Source organism: Trachypithecus francoisi, unplaced genomic scaffold, assembly GCF_009764315.1.
Source record: "Trachypithecus francoisi isolate TF-2019V2 unplaced genomic scaffold, Tfra_2.0 Lachesis_group0, whole genome shotgun sequence".
Taxonomy (NCBI): Eukaryota; Metazoa; Chordata; class Mammalia; order Primates; family Cercopithecidae; genus Trachypithecus; species Trachypithecus francoisi.
In genome coordinates, this window is record NW_022681453.1 from 61,515,222 (window position 1) to 61,531,027 (window position 15,806).

Sequence of the window (15,806 nt, forward strand, 5' to 3'; positions counted from 1 at the left end):
CCGGAGGACCCGCCCGCCCCGGCCTCCCCGCCCCGCCCCGCCCCAACCGCGGAAATAAGAAAGAGTCGGGCAGGCAGACTTGCTGGGCCCGGCGTGGTCTCCGGGCAGATTTAATGGAGTCCTGGGGCGCAGGGAGCGCCGCCCGTCGCCCGCCGCCCGCGGGGCCGGGGTTCAGGGGCAGGAAAGCGGGGCCAAGGCGGGCTCTGAGGCCGGCCTTTCGGGCGGGAGTGAGGGAGTTGGTCCGAGGCCACCGTGTGAAGTCGGGGGAAGCGGGGAGGAGCCCGCGCCGAGGGCCCGGCTGCGGGAGCGGCCCGGGTAGGCGCGGGGCTGGTGCGGGTTCCGGGCCGTCCGTTTCGGGGTCCACCTCGCTTCGTCCTGGCGGCCCACTCGGCCGGCGCCTCGGCTGCGCTCACAGGTGCGTGTCCTCCTCGAACACGTCCGAGTCCTCGGGGTCCCGCTTGCCCCCCATGAGCGCCCCCCAGCTTCCCGGGCCGTTGAGGGCCCCGCCGCCGTTCAGGCTGGGGTGCTTCTCCTGCATCTCCGACTGGCTGTCGCTGGCCACGTCCAGCGTGGGGTTGTCGTGGCAGCCGTTCTCCACGAAGCGCAGCTCCTCGCCGTGCGACTGCGGCGGGGTGGGGAGAGGCCGTGGGCGAGCGAGCCGGCCCCCAGACGGCTCCAGGCCTGCGGCCGTCTGTGCAACCCCACCCAGAGGGTCCCCGCGGCACCCTCCACAGGTGCCAGATCCTTATTTTCTGTTGCTGCAGCTCAACTCCTTTCTCAAAATAAATCTACTAATCGTTGGCACTACAGAGCCCCGTGGTCTCCCTGACGTCATCGATCTCCCAACAGCCCCTTAAGAAGACTCCACTTGGGAGGTGGGCAGGAGGCATCACTAGGGCTCTGCTCTCTTCCTCCGGGGGAGGCCTCCAGGCTGCTGGAGCCTCTCCTTGACCCTCGGGCATCACCAATGCAGAGCCTGTCTCTGGTGAGGTATCCAGATGTTCAGGCCCTGCAGTGCCTGCCCTGGAAAGGGGCTGGTGGTGCCAGGGAGGGGCCCCCTGCTGGGGCTAGCAGCCCCCTCACTCCCTGCACCTCCAGCACCTGTCCTGGGGCTGGTGCCCTGCAGAGCAGGCAGCAGTGCTAGGCTGACCAGCTGCTTCACCCATGGGACCCTGTGCGCCCAGGAGAGTCACTGCCTCCCCTTGCAGATGAGGACACCTGTCGATGGGCACTCTCCTCTCCACTGGCCCCCAGCCCCACCTGTCCCCACACTCACCACGTGCTTGAGCTTGGGCAGCCGGCGCTGCCAGCAGTTGTAGAGCAGGCCAAGCGCAATGATGATGATGCAGATGGCCCCAATGACCACCAGCACCACGAAGAGTGTGCCGTAGTCGCTGCGCACTTGGCTGGCCCGCGCCTGGCAGCTGCTGGTTGTGGAATAGTTCTGGATGCCAATCTGGGGGTGGGAGGGGCCAGGTTCTTCAGCTGAGGTCCTGGGGTGCCATGGCTCCTCTGGGGTGGTTGCATTGGGCTCAGGGGTGGGGATGGGGGAGCAGGCTTAGAAGGTGCTGGCACTCCCGACTCCTGAAGTTCCCTGGGGCCTGGGCTCGCCTTTACCCCATGCTCATTCTGTTCGTCTCAGCACAGATATAGGCGTCTCCACCCCATGCCCATGTTCCCGGCCTCCTTCACATCCCACCACAGCTTCTGCCCCAACCGCTGAGTGTGAGCCCACTGTGGCCCTAGCCCCTCAGTGAGAGTGGACCCATGCTGCTGGACACCATCCAACTAGAGAGATCCCCCACACCTATCCCTAACCAGTTAGAGAGACAAGAAGATATGAGGCCCCCACACATCTTCCACCATACAACCGCTTCCACCTCGGTGGGGAGGGGTGGGAGAGTCACCCCACACCAGGGCCAGTGCAGGAAGGGATACTGAGGGCATGCAGGCCACATGCGTGGCCACCCTGGCTGCCCAGCTTCCTCCCTTCCCAAGGCGTATTCACTGCTGGCATGTAGCTGCCTGCACCCCTCCACACTGCAGGTTGTCATGGTCAGTCCTGCCTTCTCTGGCCAAGGAGATCGGCGCCAGGGGCCAGGCAGCTGCTGTCTCCACAGATCGGCATCTCAGCAGAGAGAAGCAGGAAGGCAAGTACCACCAGGGACTCCTCAGGTGAGGGGTCAGGGCATTTCCCAGTGCTGAGGCCTAGATTGCACCAGGCCCACCTTTCTGAGGCCACGTTGCAGCTCTTCCCTAGTTTCTGTGAACCATCTGTATCTCCAGTACTTTTCTCAATTTTTTGTTATCAAGGGTCAGTTTTTCTTGCTAGATTCACCTGAGTATATTTCTAAAGACCCAGCATGACTTTTGGCTAAGTCAGTCTGAATTAAGTGACCAGTAAGGCCAGAATACTCAGGGGCAGCGAAAAGCAGGGTGAGGACTGTATAGAAGGTCAAGGTTAGCTCACACTTCCACCAGCAGCCCCACTGTTCATGGACCCACGATTCCAGAACTGGGAAGGGCCTCAGTGGCCCTCCAGGCAGTAGAGCAGTGTGGTGAAAGGCCCAGGCTCCGGAATCAGGCTTCCTGCAAAGCCTGGCTCTACTGCTTACCGGCGGTGCCATCTCAGGCAGGTCACCCAACCTCTCCCGCTTCGGCTCTCATCTTCCATGGGGACGCCATTGGTACTCAACAGGTGCCTCACTTAACTCTCACAACCCCAAGGGGTGGTGGCGAGGACTGAGGGAGAGAGCCTTGCACAGTGTGACGCTCAGTGGGCATTCAACATGCTAACCAGAAAAGCACCACCACCAGGGCCTCCGCTCCCCTGGCACGCAAGGATGAGGAGGTGGACAGGATTATACCACTTATCTCTCCTGCCAAAAGTGGCAGCACCTTTGGGAGTGGAGAGGGCTGATGACAGGGCACTGGACTCTACAGTGAGCAATGGCAGTTTTGGTAGAGATGGTGGCTGTCCTGAAGAAGCGAGATGAGGAACAGAAGGACCCCACAGGCAAGGTGGTGTGAGGAGCAGGAGGACTGCGGGACCCTGCCATCCCATCCAAGCTTGTGTGGCAGCTGGGTAGGAGAGGTTGGCCGGGATGGGCCAGGCAGCCAGCAGACTGCACTGGATGGGGGCACCTCCCAAGATGGCAGGGCTGCCTCCTGGCCCCCAGGTGCCGCATCTCACTGCAGCAGGAGTGCAGAGCCTGGCTGTGCAAGCACCAGCAGACTCACACATCCACTCCAAGTCACATGTCCAGGTCTCCCAGGCTTGCTCTTTTGGTTTCTGGAACCCATCACGCTGTCCCCTCCCACCAGGCTGCATGGCGTCTCTGCCACTGTCCACCCGGAAAACTCCCAGTTAACCCTCATTGCCCCCAGACCCTTCCTCTCTGGGCCCTCTCCTGTCAGCCTCTTAGCACAGCCCCCCGCACCCCCATGGCCCCTTTCTGCCCCTGGCCATTGCCTGCATTGCATCATTGGTTGGTAGCATGCATGTGCACCGTCTTTCCCACAAAACCATGTCTAAGGAAGGCCTGAAGCAAGGGACCCGCCCAGAGCACACTCTGTCTTATGCTCCTTTGAACCTCACGATGTGGGCAGCCTCCTGGGACTTTGAGGAATAGAGACAGGAGGGAGCATATTAGAAGCTAACAGGTCCAGGTCCCTGCACTCTTACCTCCTCCAGGCTCCTGCGGATGTCACCCAGCATGGAAAGGACATCTTGAGTGGGCACCACCCCTGGGGGGTAAGAAACACCACTATCAGTGCTCCCGTGGCTGAGGTGCCCCTCCAAGGGCTCTGGTCCCGCTCTCCAATGGCTGGCCTGAGCCTCTGCCTCCCTTCCTGGCTCAAATTGCACACAGATCCTCAAGGCACACGCCTCCCCCTCTCCTAGACATGCTTTTCACTGCATCAATTTGTTAGAACATCGATTTGTGTAATACCAGACAGCCACGTGCGAAGCCCACACACTGCCTTCTGAACACACCCCTTCTCCCCTGCCACACCAGGTACAGTGTCCATCCATCTCCCAACCGTGCTGGGCTACACCTCTTCCCCTGCCTCCTGTGCCCATCCTTCATTCTCACAACCCCCTCCTTGTCCCCAGAACCCAAGCTGGTGGGTACGCCTTGACCCCTAAACTAAGTAGCTCAAACTACTGTCCTGGAGTTCCACGTTTCAAAGCCCTTATGCATGTACTTTTTTCCCGTGGCCCTCAGGGGCCGCCTACCTCCCACTGCCCTCCTGGGCCCTCCCATCACCTGCCCTCACTCACCCTGCTCGCCCACCAGTGTCATGAGAAGGTGCTGCTCCTTCTCGCTGGGCTTGCTCAGAGAGATGTGCCAGGCCCCGTGGTGGCCGCTGCCATGGCGGGGCAGCACCTCTTCCACCAGGGCCAGGAGCTGCGGCCCCCGGTGCTGCCGGAACACCTCCTACAAGGGCAGAAAGAGCCCCCCGTGTTCAGTGAAGGAGAGGGGCTCTACTGAGCCCTCTGCCTCTAGGCCCAGCCCTGTACTCACCCTCAACCCTCTGGCTGTTCCCAGAGAGGCAGCTCTGGTCAGCTGTGGAGACCCTTTGAGAGCTGCAAGCCGGGGAATGTGGGAATGCCAAGATGTACACCCATTCGTTCACTTACACCAGGTGCTCCTTCCTGCCCTGGCCTCTAGCCATGAGAAAGTCAAGGGGCCCGTCCCAGAGACAGATGCAGTTGAGTGGTGCGGGGACACACACACACACGCCATGTACAGTCCAGAAACTAGGTACACAGAGTGGTAAGGCCTATGGGAGAACTGCTCCCTGTGCCTAGTGCTCAAGTGCGTGGTGCTGGGGATGAACACACGGGAGGGTTGGAGTGGTGATGGACAAAAGAGGTGTGCACCATATAACTACCAAAAATCGGGGAGGGGCTAGAAGTGGCAGAACCTGGCTCTCCTCTCGCCTATCAGCACAGAGATGCAGCCCCAAGCTGGTGAGTGGGGAAAGCCATCTGTGTGCTCTTGTGTAGGCGGTGGAGGCCAAAAGAGCAAACACAAGAGATGGGAACTGGAGCCCCTGGAGCTGGGCTGGGACAGAGGGAGGAGCATGAGGAGACCTTTTCTCATCGTGCACTCGCTTGTATTGTTGAGGTTTTCTTGACGCTGTATATATGTAATTCCACAATTTAAAACAAAAACAAGAGCCTGGCCTTAAACAGAAACTCAGTGAGTGGCAGGAGCCCAGGCTGGGGCACAGGCAGAACCCTGCCTCCTGCTTCACGTCCTGCCGTTTGTCCCTGCCCAGCCCCATCTAGGAAGATACCCTCCTTTGGCCCTGTGGCCACTCCTCACTCTGGCTCCTCTCCAGCAGCCTTTTCCCTCCTGAACATGCACAGTCACACATTCCCTGCTCCTAGCCTCCGCAGCCTGCTGCAGATACCTCTCTCCCAGGTGCTCAGCTCTTTCACAGTGCCCTGCTATGCAGCTGAGAGCCAGTGCCACTGGGAAGCACAGGCATCTCACTAGGCCAGCCCTGCAGGATCCCCTGCCACTCCAAATCTCCCTTGTGTTAGAGCCCAGGCTAATGAGCTGTTCCGTAGTTGTCATGCCAACCTAAAGTCTACCAGGGGGACTGAAGTGCTGGGCCTCTGTTCTTTGTTACCATGGCAAATGCCAGGCTCAGGCTCAAGCCTTGGCACTCACTGGTCTAACAGCCAGCCAACTGAGTTCTAAATGTGGGAGAAGATGGGTACCTGGAGATGGCCACAGAGCAGCTAGGAAAGCCCTAGTTCTGTGATGGTTCTTACCTTCTTCACTGATTGAGTATGGGGGGAGAAGCATGCCCACCTCTGCCGTAGCAAGGGTATGTGCACCATGACCCACAGACCCCCGGTTACAAACAAGCACTCTCCTGCCACATGAAGTGCCTGCTCTCTGTGCCGCAGCTCTGTGATCTGCTGTGTTTGCACACCCCACATTTTCCTGGGTACATATGTCAGCCTGGCTTAAGCCCAGAAACCCACAACATCAGTGTGGGAGGATTTGATGACTGCAGATGTCATACCACTTATTATGTAGACAGGAAAACTGAATGTCCATGGCAAGGGGGAAAAGCCCTGACTTTGGAATCAAATAAATCTGGGCTCTGGCCAGTGCAGTGGCTCATGTAATCCCAACATCTGGGAGGCCAAGGGAGGTGGATCACTTGAGCCCAGGAGTTCCAACTCCTGCACAGACAACACAGCAAACCCCGTCTCTACAAAAAATGCAAAAAAATTAACCAAGTGTGGTGGTGCACATCTGTGGTCCCAGCAACTTGGGAGGCTGAGGTGAGAGGATCACTTGAGCCTGGGAAGTTGAGGCTGCAGTAAGCTGACATTGTGCCACTGTACTCCAGCCTGGGTGATAAAAATAAATAAATACCTCGGTTCAAATCCTGTTTCTGCCATTTGTCAGCTCTCTGTGATGTGAGCAAAAAAAAAAAAAAAAAAAAAAAAAAAAAAAAGTACCTCTCTGAGCCTCAAAGGCTCAGATCCTTGCATCTCTACAGTAAGGATTTCTTTTGCCTTCTAGAACTCAAAAACAACACCTCTGGATTTACTACTTTATCTTTCTGCCTCCTCTCATAGGTTTCCTTATTAGACTTCTTTCCAGTTTCTTCTGTGTTACCTGTGACATCTAGGTAAAATAGACACCACTGAGTTTGCATCACTTTCTCTAGATCTTGAGGGCCGAACTCCTGGAACTCCTGTAGTTCTATCGTGTAAAACTTTCCCCAAGAGACTGCCAGCACTTTTCTCCCTGTCTTTTCCTGAATATGTAGTCTCTGTATAGCCCATCGTTTTTTATGCACATTTATTCCTATCATTTTTTCAAACAAGTCAAGGTCATTAAATGCAAAGAAAGGCCGAGGAACTATTCCAGCTTAAAGGAGACTAAAGAGACAAGACAATTAATGCAATGCATGACCATGGATTCTATCCCGGACTGGGAGGGAAAAAAATATAAAGGACATTATTGGAACCATGGTGAAATAGAAATAAGGTAGGTGATCAGATAATAGTTTTGTAGCAGTGCTAATTCCTGATTTTGACCATTGCATTGCGGTTATCTAAAATATTCTTGTTCTGAGGAAATACAAACTAATATATTTGGGGGTAGGGACAAAAGGAAATAATGTCTTCAACTTTTTCTCAAATGGTTTGAAAAATTCTAACAAGTGAGGAATCTGGCAAAGAAACTAACAAATATGTTGATAAAATATAGTAAGCATTGACTGTTAATAATAATGACTAATGTTCAACATCACCAATCATCAGGGAAAATGCAAATCAAAACCACAATGAGATACCATTTAGGTTGGTGCAAAGGTAATTGCGAGTTTTGTCATTACTTTCAATGGCAAAAAGCGAAATTACTTTTGCACCAACCAAATACCTCATTTCCCTCAGGATGGCCACTGTTTAAAACAACAGAAAAGGGCCGGGCACGGTGGCTCACGCCTGTAATCCCAGCACTTTGGGAGGCTGAGGCGGGAGGATCACAAGGTCAGGAGACTGAGACCATCCTGGCTAACACGGTGAAACCCTGTCTCTACTAAAACTACAAAAAAATTAGCCGGACGTGGTGGTAGGCGCCTGTAGTCCCAGCTACTCGGGAGGCTGAGGCAGGAGAATGGCGTGAACCCAGGAGGCGGAGGTTGCAGTGAGCCGAGATCGCGCCACTGCACTCCAGCCTGGGCGACAGAGCAAGACTCCGTCACAAAACAAAACAAAACAAAAAAACAGAAAAGAACAAGTGTTTATGAGGATGTGGAAACACTGGAATCCTAGTGCTGGTGAAAATGTAAAATGGTATAGTCATAGCAAAAAGCAGTATGGAGATTCCTCAAAAAAATTAAAAATAGAATTACCACATGATCCACCAACCCCACTTCTGAGTATATACACAAAAGAATTAAAAACAGAGTCTTGAAGAGATATTTGCACAGCACATTCCCAGCAGCACTATTCACAACAGCCAAAAGATGGAAGCAACCCAAGTGTCCGTGGACAGCTGTGTGGATAAATAACGTGGCATATACATACAACGGAATATTTTTCAGCCTTAAGAAGAAAATTCTGCCACATGCTACCAAATGGATATACCCTGAGGACATTATGCTGAGTGAAATGAGCCAGATATAAAACGACAAATGCTGTCTGATTCCACTTCTATTAGGTATCCAGAGTAGTCCCATTCATAGAAACCAAAAGGAGAATGGTGGGTGCCGGGGCTGGGGAACAGATAGTCATTTAATGGGTACAGAGTTTCAGCTTTGAAAATGAAAAAGTTCTGGGGCTTGGTTCCACAACAATGTGCATATACTTAATACAACTGAACTTATACTTACAAAGGGTGAAATGGGAAATTTTATGTTATGTTTTTTACTACAATAAAAAAAAAATCTACCATAAAAAATAATGACTAATTGAGTGGAGGTCACATATTAGAATAACACAGAAGACAAAAACAGGGAAAACAGAATAAAAGCATCTTAATATCTATGTATTGATTGGAAAAAAGATATGAACTTTAGGCTATATTGTTCAAATATGCACAATTTGCCCAAGGGTCCCAAGTACCCATACTGTGGTCTTTATGTAGGTACCATTTCCCAATGAAGGGAATAAGGGCTCCATGTCTGGGGAGGAAGATGAGCCTGGAATGTCTTATTATTCCAGAAAGCAAGGAGGCAATCAGACACTTAATAGATTGGTCAAAACGACTCAGAGGTCAACTCAAAGCGGCTTTCCCTGACCAAAGATGAGGTATTGAGCATCAATAAAAATAATAACTGCAATGGATGAAAACACACATCACTTAGGTGAAGATCCATCAGTATAGTCATGGTGGGGGAAACCAACCTCACTGGGGACTTTTGGATTAAACGCATGTATGTCCCTTCAGTCTTGCCCAGGCCCACTAACGAGAGTAAAGAATTTAAGGCCTAAAACCACAGAGACAAAGCAAAACAGAAGAGGAGACAAGAGCAACACACTGAAAGCAGATGGGTGAGTTAGAATTTCCTAATTTAGCAAACTCTAAAGAGCCAAACCCTAAGCCAAAATGTGGAAAGCTGAGAAGCAGTCAGATGCATACTGATTGACACTCCCCAGATGCCCTGGAATAGGGGCCCTGGTTACCTTTGGAAGAGGGGATGAAAATGCTACTAAAAATATAAGCTAGTCAAAACTTTGCTTAAGAAACGGCTGGGTCCCTAGTTCTTCCCGCAGTGCTGTACAGCCAAGAAATGTCCCTTCTCCCTGGCAGAAGACTGGAAGTTTATTCTTTAAAAAGGATAAAACAGAGGGTCTCTGACCTAGAGAGCATCAGACACAAGTGTGTGTTTTGGGAAGGGAAAAGGTCACGCTGCAAACAGGAAGAGACAGTACATGAATATTGATATTTATGGATACATATTTATAATACTGAAACATCCAGCCCTCTCTCTCCACCCTGGCTCCCAGAACACTGACAACCAACTTGTTATACTTCCAACAGAACAGAAGTTCCCTTTTCAAAGACTCTAATCACCTCAGGAGGAAGGACCTAACAATGCTGCCATTACAAATTTCTAAGTGATACGGCCTAGCCAGACCACTCTCATGAGAAGCCGTAGCTGACAAACCCTAGCACCATGCTCAAAGCTTCCAGCCAGTTTTTTGATAGAGAAAGCTGTAAACAAACTCCACCAGACATGTGTGGAGAGCATGTATATATACGAAAAGGCTGAGACCCAAAATGAGGAAAAGCAACCTATACAGGGAGAAAACAACTCTAAAAAAAACAGAAAGGTTTCAATATCACTGGAGAAATAAGATAGTGCACACATGAACAAAGTATTCGTTTAAATTAAAAAGAGAGGGAGGCAAGAACCAAAGAGCCTTTGGAAATTTTAAAATACGAAAGCTCTCTGTGTGTAATGTTGGTGGCTGCTGGTATATCCCTGGGCCACCAACTGAAGAACTAAGCCTCCTCCTGTGCACTGCTTGTCCCCGCAGCCCGCCCTCTGTCCACTGCCTGCAGCCTTTCCCTGCGGTTCGGAGCCTGGCTGGGCACTCACACAGTCTATGTTCTCTGTCATGTTCAGAATGATGTAGTTTTTCCCAGCCAGATTGCTCCAGTCCTTGCAGATCACCTGTGTGAGGAGACAGAAAGCAGGGCGACAGTTACGAAGGCATAGGAAAGACACGGGGGAAAGAGCCCCAGTCAGAGGCCCTTTGGGAAGCTGGAAGGCGGAGGCCAGCAGAGGCATATTACAGCGAGGGGCTGCTGATAGCCTCTGTGAGGCACCATGCCGAGGAGTACAAACTTGAATGTCTTTGGGGACCAAGCAGGGAATGTGTTGAGTGAGAGGAGGAGGCCAGGCATTATTCCCAGGAAAAAGGGGGCTATATCAAAGGGGCCAGGCTGCAGAGAGCTTGCCCCACATGCTGGCTTTCAAGGGCAAGTTTATCGTTAATATTCTGGGGCTCCTTTCCTTTCCTTGCAGTGTCAGTGGGTGTGAACACTGACTTGTTCCTGCTGTGCACGTGGGTGTCGGTGGGGAGGAGGAGGGTGGTGAGATGGGATGGGGAAAGCACAGGTCAGCCACTGGCTCTAGCTGCTGGTAGAATCAGTGCAGAAGTCTAAGGCTGGGCTGGGCGCGGTAGCTAATGCCTGTAATCCCCGCACTTTGGGAGGCCAAGGCGGGTGGATCACTTGAAGTCAGGAGTTCCCGACCAGCCTGGCCAACATGGTGAAACCTTGTCTCCACTAAAAATACAAAAATTAGCCAGGCATGGTGGCACACACTTGTAATCCCAGCTACTCAAGAGGCTGAGTTACAAGAATTGCTTGAACCTGGGAGGTGGAGGATGCAGTGAATCGAGATCGTGGCCACTGCACGCCAGCCTGGGCGACAGAGTGAGACTCCATCTTGGAAAAAAAAAAAACAAAAGAAGTCTAAGGGTGGCAGTGGTAACACCTGAACAAATGAAACCCAGGCCAGGCCACCAAGCTTCTCCGAAGGCCTTTCAGAGAAGTGTGGGGAGAACACCCATTGTTGGCCCTGAGGTTTGCATCCCCACAAGTTCCATGGGGATCTACGTGCCATGGAAAGGGCCTCCCTCCTCAACCTGGCAGATCCTGCCCCCACGCCACACCAGCCCTGGGGATGGCCAGGCTCCGTGAAGAAGGTGCGGGGTGGTGGCCCGCATGCCCCTCACTTTACCTGCGTAGAATCCCAGGGTATTCTGGATTGAGCTTCAGCTGCCTGCCCTTCTAGGAGCTGCTGGTTGAGATCTTCTTGCCCCAAGGTAGCAGAGGAAGGTGTCAGTTTCACATCTCCAGGGGCCAGTGGGAAAGAGGCTGAGGTTCTAGAGCCAAGGGGATTTTCATCTGGGTGCTCAGCCCCACCAGGAGCTGTGGTTTGAAGGAATGAAGGCAAGGCCGGCACCTCCTCCTGCTGGCCAGACAAACCAGCTGCTCCCACAGTGACTTCCTCACTTGCTTCCTGAGGAGCCTCGAACTCTACCCCAAGCCCTGCAGCTGGCAGCACTGTGGCCTCCGCCTCCTGGCTGGTGGAGTCCTGGTCCCCCAGAGTCACTGTAGTTGGGGTGACTGAAGGCAGCAGCAAGCTGGGCCCCATGCTGCTCTTTACCTCCACACCTGATGAGGCCTGGTCCCCAGAGTCTTCATGCTTGCTTTTGGTGGCCCCTGGGGTCTGGCTGCTGCTGGTGAGAGAAAAGTCACGGACCTGAGGCTTGGCTTCTTCTTGGGATCCATTCACAGGGAGCAGCTCCTCCTCTTCCTCCTCTTCTTGTTTCTCTACCTCTTCCTTCTCCCTCTCCTCCTCTTCCTCTTCCTCTTCTTCCTCTTCTTCCTCCTCTCCGGGAGGCATATGCCAGGGAGGCTCAACCAGATTCATCTTGGGCAAGGGAGAGGGGAGGTTTGGCAGTTCTTGAGCCTGGCTGGTGTCTTCAATGGAACCTGCCTTCTCAGTTAAGTCAGGAAAAACATAATCTAAGGACAGAGATGAAAAGTTCATTCACTTGTTTCATCATTTATTGCTTTACTCAGTATTTACTGGGCAGATGGCATAAAAGAACCACAATACACTGACGGGGCAGAGGTCATCAGGTCATGATGGAGAGGACTAAGAGGTGAGGCCGGGGGAGCAGACTGTGGAGGGACACAGGGACAAGGCTAGTCACTGTTTCCTTTATGATGATAAAATAATACAAATTTTTCACCAAAACTCAATGAACACAGGAATGTAGAAAGTTTTGTATACTGCATCCCTCCAAAAGAGCCATGAGTAGTTTGAGGTATATATTCTCCACTGTGTTTGTAATGTGCTTGCTTGTCCTCATCCAGGGATTTCACCAAGAAGATCCCACAACAACCCACTAGGAAAGGTCCCCCTACTCCTTTTCTAGTGAGTCGTTATGAGAGTCTTCTTGGTGGAGTTCCCGAAGGAGGTCTGACAGCCCTCTCATCACAGAAGTGAGACCCCTCGATTATGACTCTTGTTCCTAAACTGTGCTCTTTTTCTGTAATTCAGGCCCAGACAGGAAATGAAAAAGATGTAGGGAGAGCCAGAGAGAGGCCAGGGGCTGAGCCCGGAGGTTTCCAGGGCCTCCCAGAATGTTCAGGGTCACTGTTGGCAGTGGGAGAGGGGATTTTATTCTCCCTGCCATTCTTGGGAATTACATTTTGAAGCAGAGAAGCTAGGAGACTTCCCGGAGATCAGATTGTTTTCTGGCTTTTCAATGAACCCTAGGCCTCTTCCGAATAACTATGTATGAAAGTTACAGAACAAGTTTTTTGGAAATTCATTAAAAATATTAGAAGCTATATCTAGGAAGCAACTTTTATTGGCTGCCATTTTGTTTCAAAATAATAAATATTGTAGTTTTAAAATACTCTTTAGAAAGGAGAGTGGTGGGAACGCTTTAAGATAGCAAACTAAGGGTATTCATTTACTGCCTCCTCCAAAATTTTTATCAAACGACAAAAAAAAAATTTTAACGGTCAAAATGAAGGTAAAAACATTTTAGAGAAATTTCTGGGAACATGGAAAGCATCTGAGATTATAGGAACAGATAACCCCTCAGTCAAAATAAACATAGGAAAAAATAGCAGGGGAGGAGGCAGGCTTTCTTACCCAGAGTTAGGAAGAGGCACAACTGTGGGAGCAAGGATGTAGAACACAGGAAATTCAGAGAACAGAAGGTAATTTTAAAAAGTCTAATTAGTATCCTCAGAAAGATTCAAAACTATTGCATCCCTAAAATAAGAGGCCACTAAGAAAATCAAGTAATCTTTAAAAAAGAAAAATTTCTTGGATATTAAAAGTTGATTGTTGAAATTTAAAAATTCAGCAGATTGAAAATTCAAATTTTTAAATGGCTGGAAAAAAAAAAAAAGTCAAGGAAAAGCCTCTAGGGCAAAAGGGAAAAGACAATAGAGAAGAGTTAAAAGATACAGACAACCAATGTAGGAGATCTAATACCTAGCTAATATGATTTCCAGAAAGATAGAAGCAATAAAATGGAGAATAATGGAGAGAAACAAAGAAATAAAATTTCCAGAGCTGGCAACACGAATCTTTGCATTGAAAGGCTATATCATCAGGGTGAATGATAAAAGGCTCACACCTAGCCTCATTCTCATGTCATTTTAGAATTCTAAGGAGCAAGAGAAAATCTTAACAGCTCTCAGAGAAAGAACAGGTTATCTGTAAAGGAACAAGAAACAGATTATCAAATTATCATGAAGCTTCTAATTAATATCAACAGCCAAGAGGAAGAATTTTAAAATGCATTGAAAAATCTGAGGGATGTTTATTTTGAACCTGAAATTTTATACCCAACTAAACAACTACTCAGGTGTGATTACAAAATAAAGACATTCTCATACATGCAAAGATTTAAAAGTGTTATTATCCACAGATTCCAAGAGATTTAAGTAAGTTCGCTAAGAAACCCAAAAAAGAAGACATGGGAAATCAAGAAACAACTGTGCAGTAAGCCTGGAGAGCAATTGGTTCAAATTAGAACACAGAGAAAGAGCTCTGAGAAGGATTACTTCAAAAAGAAAAACTGATTGCCTGTCATAAAAAGTATGACTTAGAAGCTGAACAATCCTAGTGACAACTGAAAGCCCACTATAGTATTTAAATCAATAATTAGAATATTCTATCCAGTCCACTTCTGTTAATTAGACTTTTTGAGTAGCAGATCCTCCCCCTCTTCCACCTGACGTCATGTTCTGTAGTGAAGTCACTACAGATAAATAAATAAATAAGAAAGAAAGAACAACCAAGGTTCCCAAGATATTTTAAGAAAGCCAGCCTGATGAAGAAGCATGATAGTGAGACCGTAAAGCAACTGACCTCTAGGAAGAGTCAGTCTAGTTAACAAAAGAGAATTCAGAAAAGTTTCTTGTTAATATCTTCAGAAAGATTCAGGAGGAAACCACACCCATAAAACAAGTATATAGAAGAATAAAAATATTTTGCCTCAATGTAACAACTTTATAATAGCCAGATCTATTCAAAATTAAAATATAATGCATGAAAACATAACTGAAATGGGCTGGATGATTACTTGATAGGAATACTGGTTAACAGAATAGGAGTCAGCTGGGTGCCTAGGAAATACAACACAAATCCCTTACAAGCATATTTCATTATTGGAAGATTAATCTGACAGCAATTTACAAGATTAGGTGAAGGAGTAGATGAATGAAAGTTTAGAGAAGAGTCAGGGAGTTGCTGCAGTGGTTCAGGAGAGATGCATGGCAGTGATGGCACTGGAAATGATGAGAAAAGAGCAGATTTAAGAGATGACTCTGAAGGAGAAGTAATCAGATGTGTGAGCTGGAGGGCCAACAGGAAGAAGCTGCCGGAGTAGCCAAGCCATTAGTAAAGATGGTGAAGTTCAGAAGAAAGGCATATTGGAAACCTTCAGGACGCACTTAAAATAGCTGATGGATTCAATGAAGCCTAGGATATGGTAGGAATATGGTGGGTGGTGACATACCCATCAGCAGAATCCCACAGGGTGGGGAGGTCCTGGGAGGGCAAGTTGACTAAAACAATCCCTCTACTCAATTTGGTGCTGACTTTCCAAAAGTCAGAGAGAGCACCAATATCTCCAGAGGACACCAACAGAACTCCCTAAACTGTATACAGCCTCTTCAGAGATGCATCATCAGTCACACTGTTGGCAACATGATCTGGGACTCAGCCACTAACTTATCTGTGCACGCAGTGGTTGTATCACTGATATTTTATTTTGCTTTTGAGATGGGGTCTCACTCTGTCATCCAAGCTGGAGTGCAGTGGTGCCATGACAGCTCACTGTAGCCTCAAACTCCGAGGCTCAAGTGATCCTCCTACCTCAGCCTCCTAAGCAGCTGGGACCACAGGCATGTGCCACCACACCCAGCTAATTTTTTTTTATTATTTGTAGAGATAGGGTATCTTTACGCTGTGCAAGCTGGTCTCGAACTCCTGAGCTCAAGCAATTCTCCTGCCTCAGCCTCCTGAGTAGCTGGGACTTACTGGCATACACCACCACACTTAGCTAATTTTTTGTTTTTTGAGATGGAGTCTTGCTCTGTCACCCAGGCTAGAGTGCAGTGGCACGATCCTGGCTCACCTGCAACCTCTGTCTCCCAGGTTCAAGCAATTCTCCTGCCTCAGCCTCCCGAGTAGCTGGGACTATAGGCATGCGCCACCACGCCCAGCTAATTTTTGTATTTTTAGTAGAGACGGGGTTTCACCATGTTGGC

The 15,806-nt window shown here is 50.0% G+C and overlaps 1 protein-coding gene across 2 annotated transcripts in view; it reads right to left on the reverse strand.

The window, feature by feature from the left end:
* Positions 1-74: 74 nt before the first annotated feature.
* The window catches only part of PODXL2 (podocalyxin like 2), a 46,144-nt gene continuing 30,412 nt past the window's right edge, over positions 75-15,806 (reverse strand). The window contains exons 3-8 of one of the 2 annotated variants that reach the window (XM_033210898.1): positions 11,239-12,029; positions 10,090-10,164; positions 4,286-4,442; positions 3,686-3,747; positions 1,277-1,456; positions 75-622 (exon numbers count right to left, since the gene is read on the reverse strand). In XM_033210898.1, the coding sequence (XP_033066789.1) occupies positions 410-622; positions 1,277-1,456; positions 3,686-3,747; positions 4,286-4,442; positions 10,090-10,164; positions 11,239-12,029 (1,478 nt within the window). In that variant the 3' untranslated portion in view covers positions 75-409. Of the gene's footprint in view, positions 623-1,276; positions 1,532-3,685; positions 3,748-4,285; positions 4,443-10,089; positions 10,165-11,238; positions 12,030-15,806 lie in introns of both variants that reach the window. The other variant, XM_033210897.1, reaches the window with a different exon arrangement.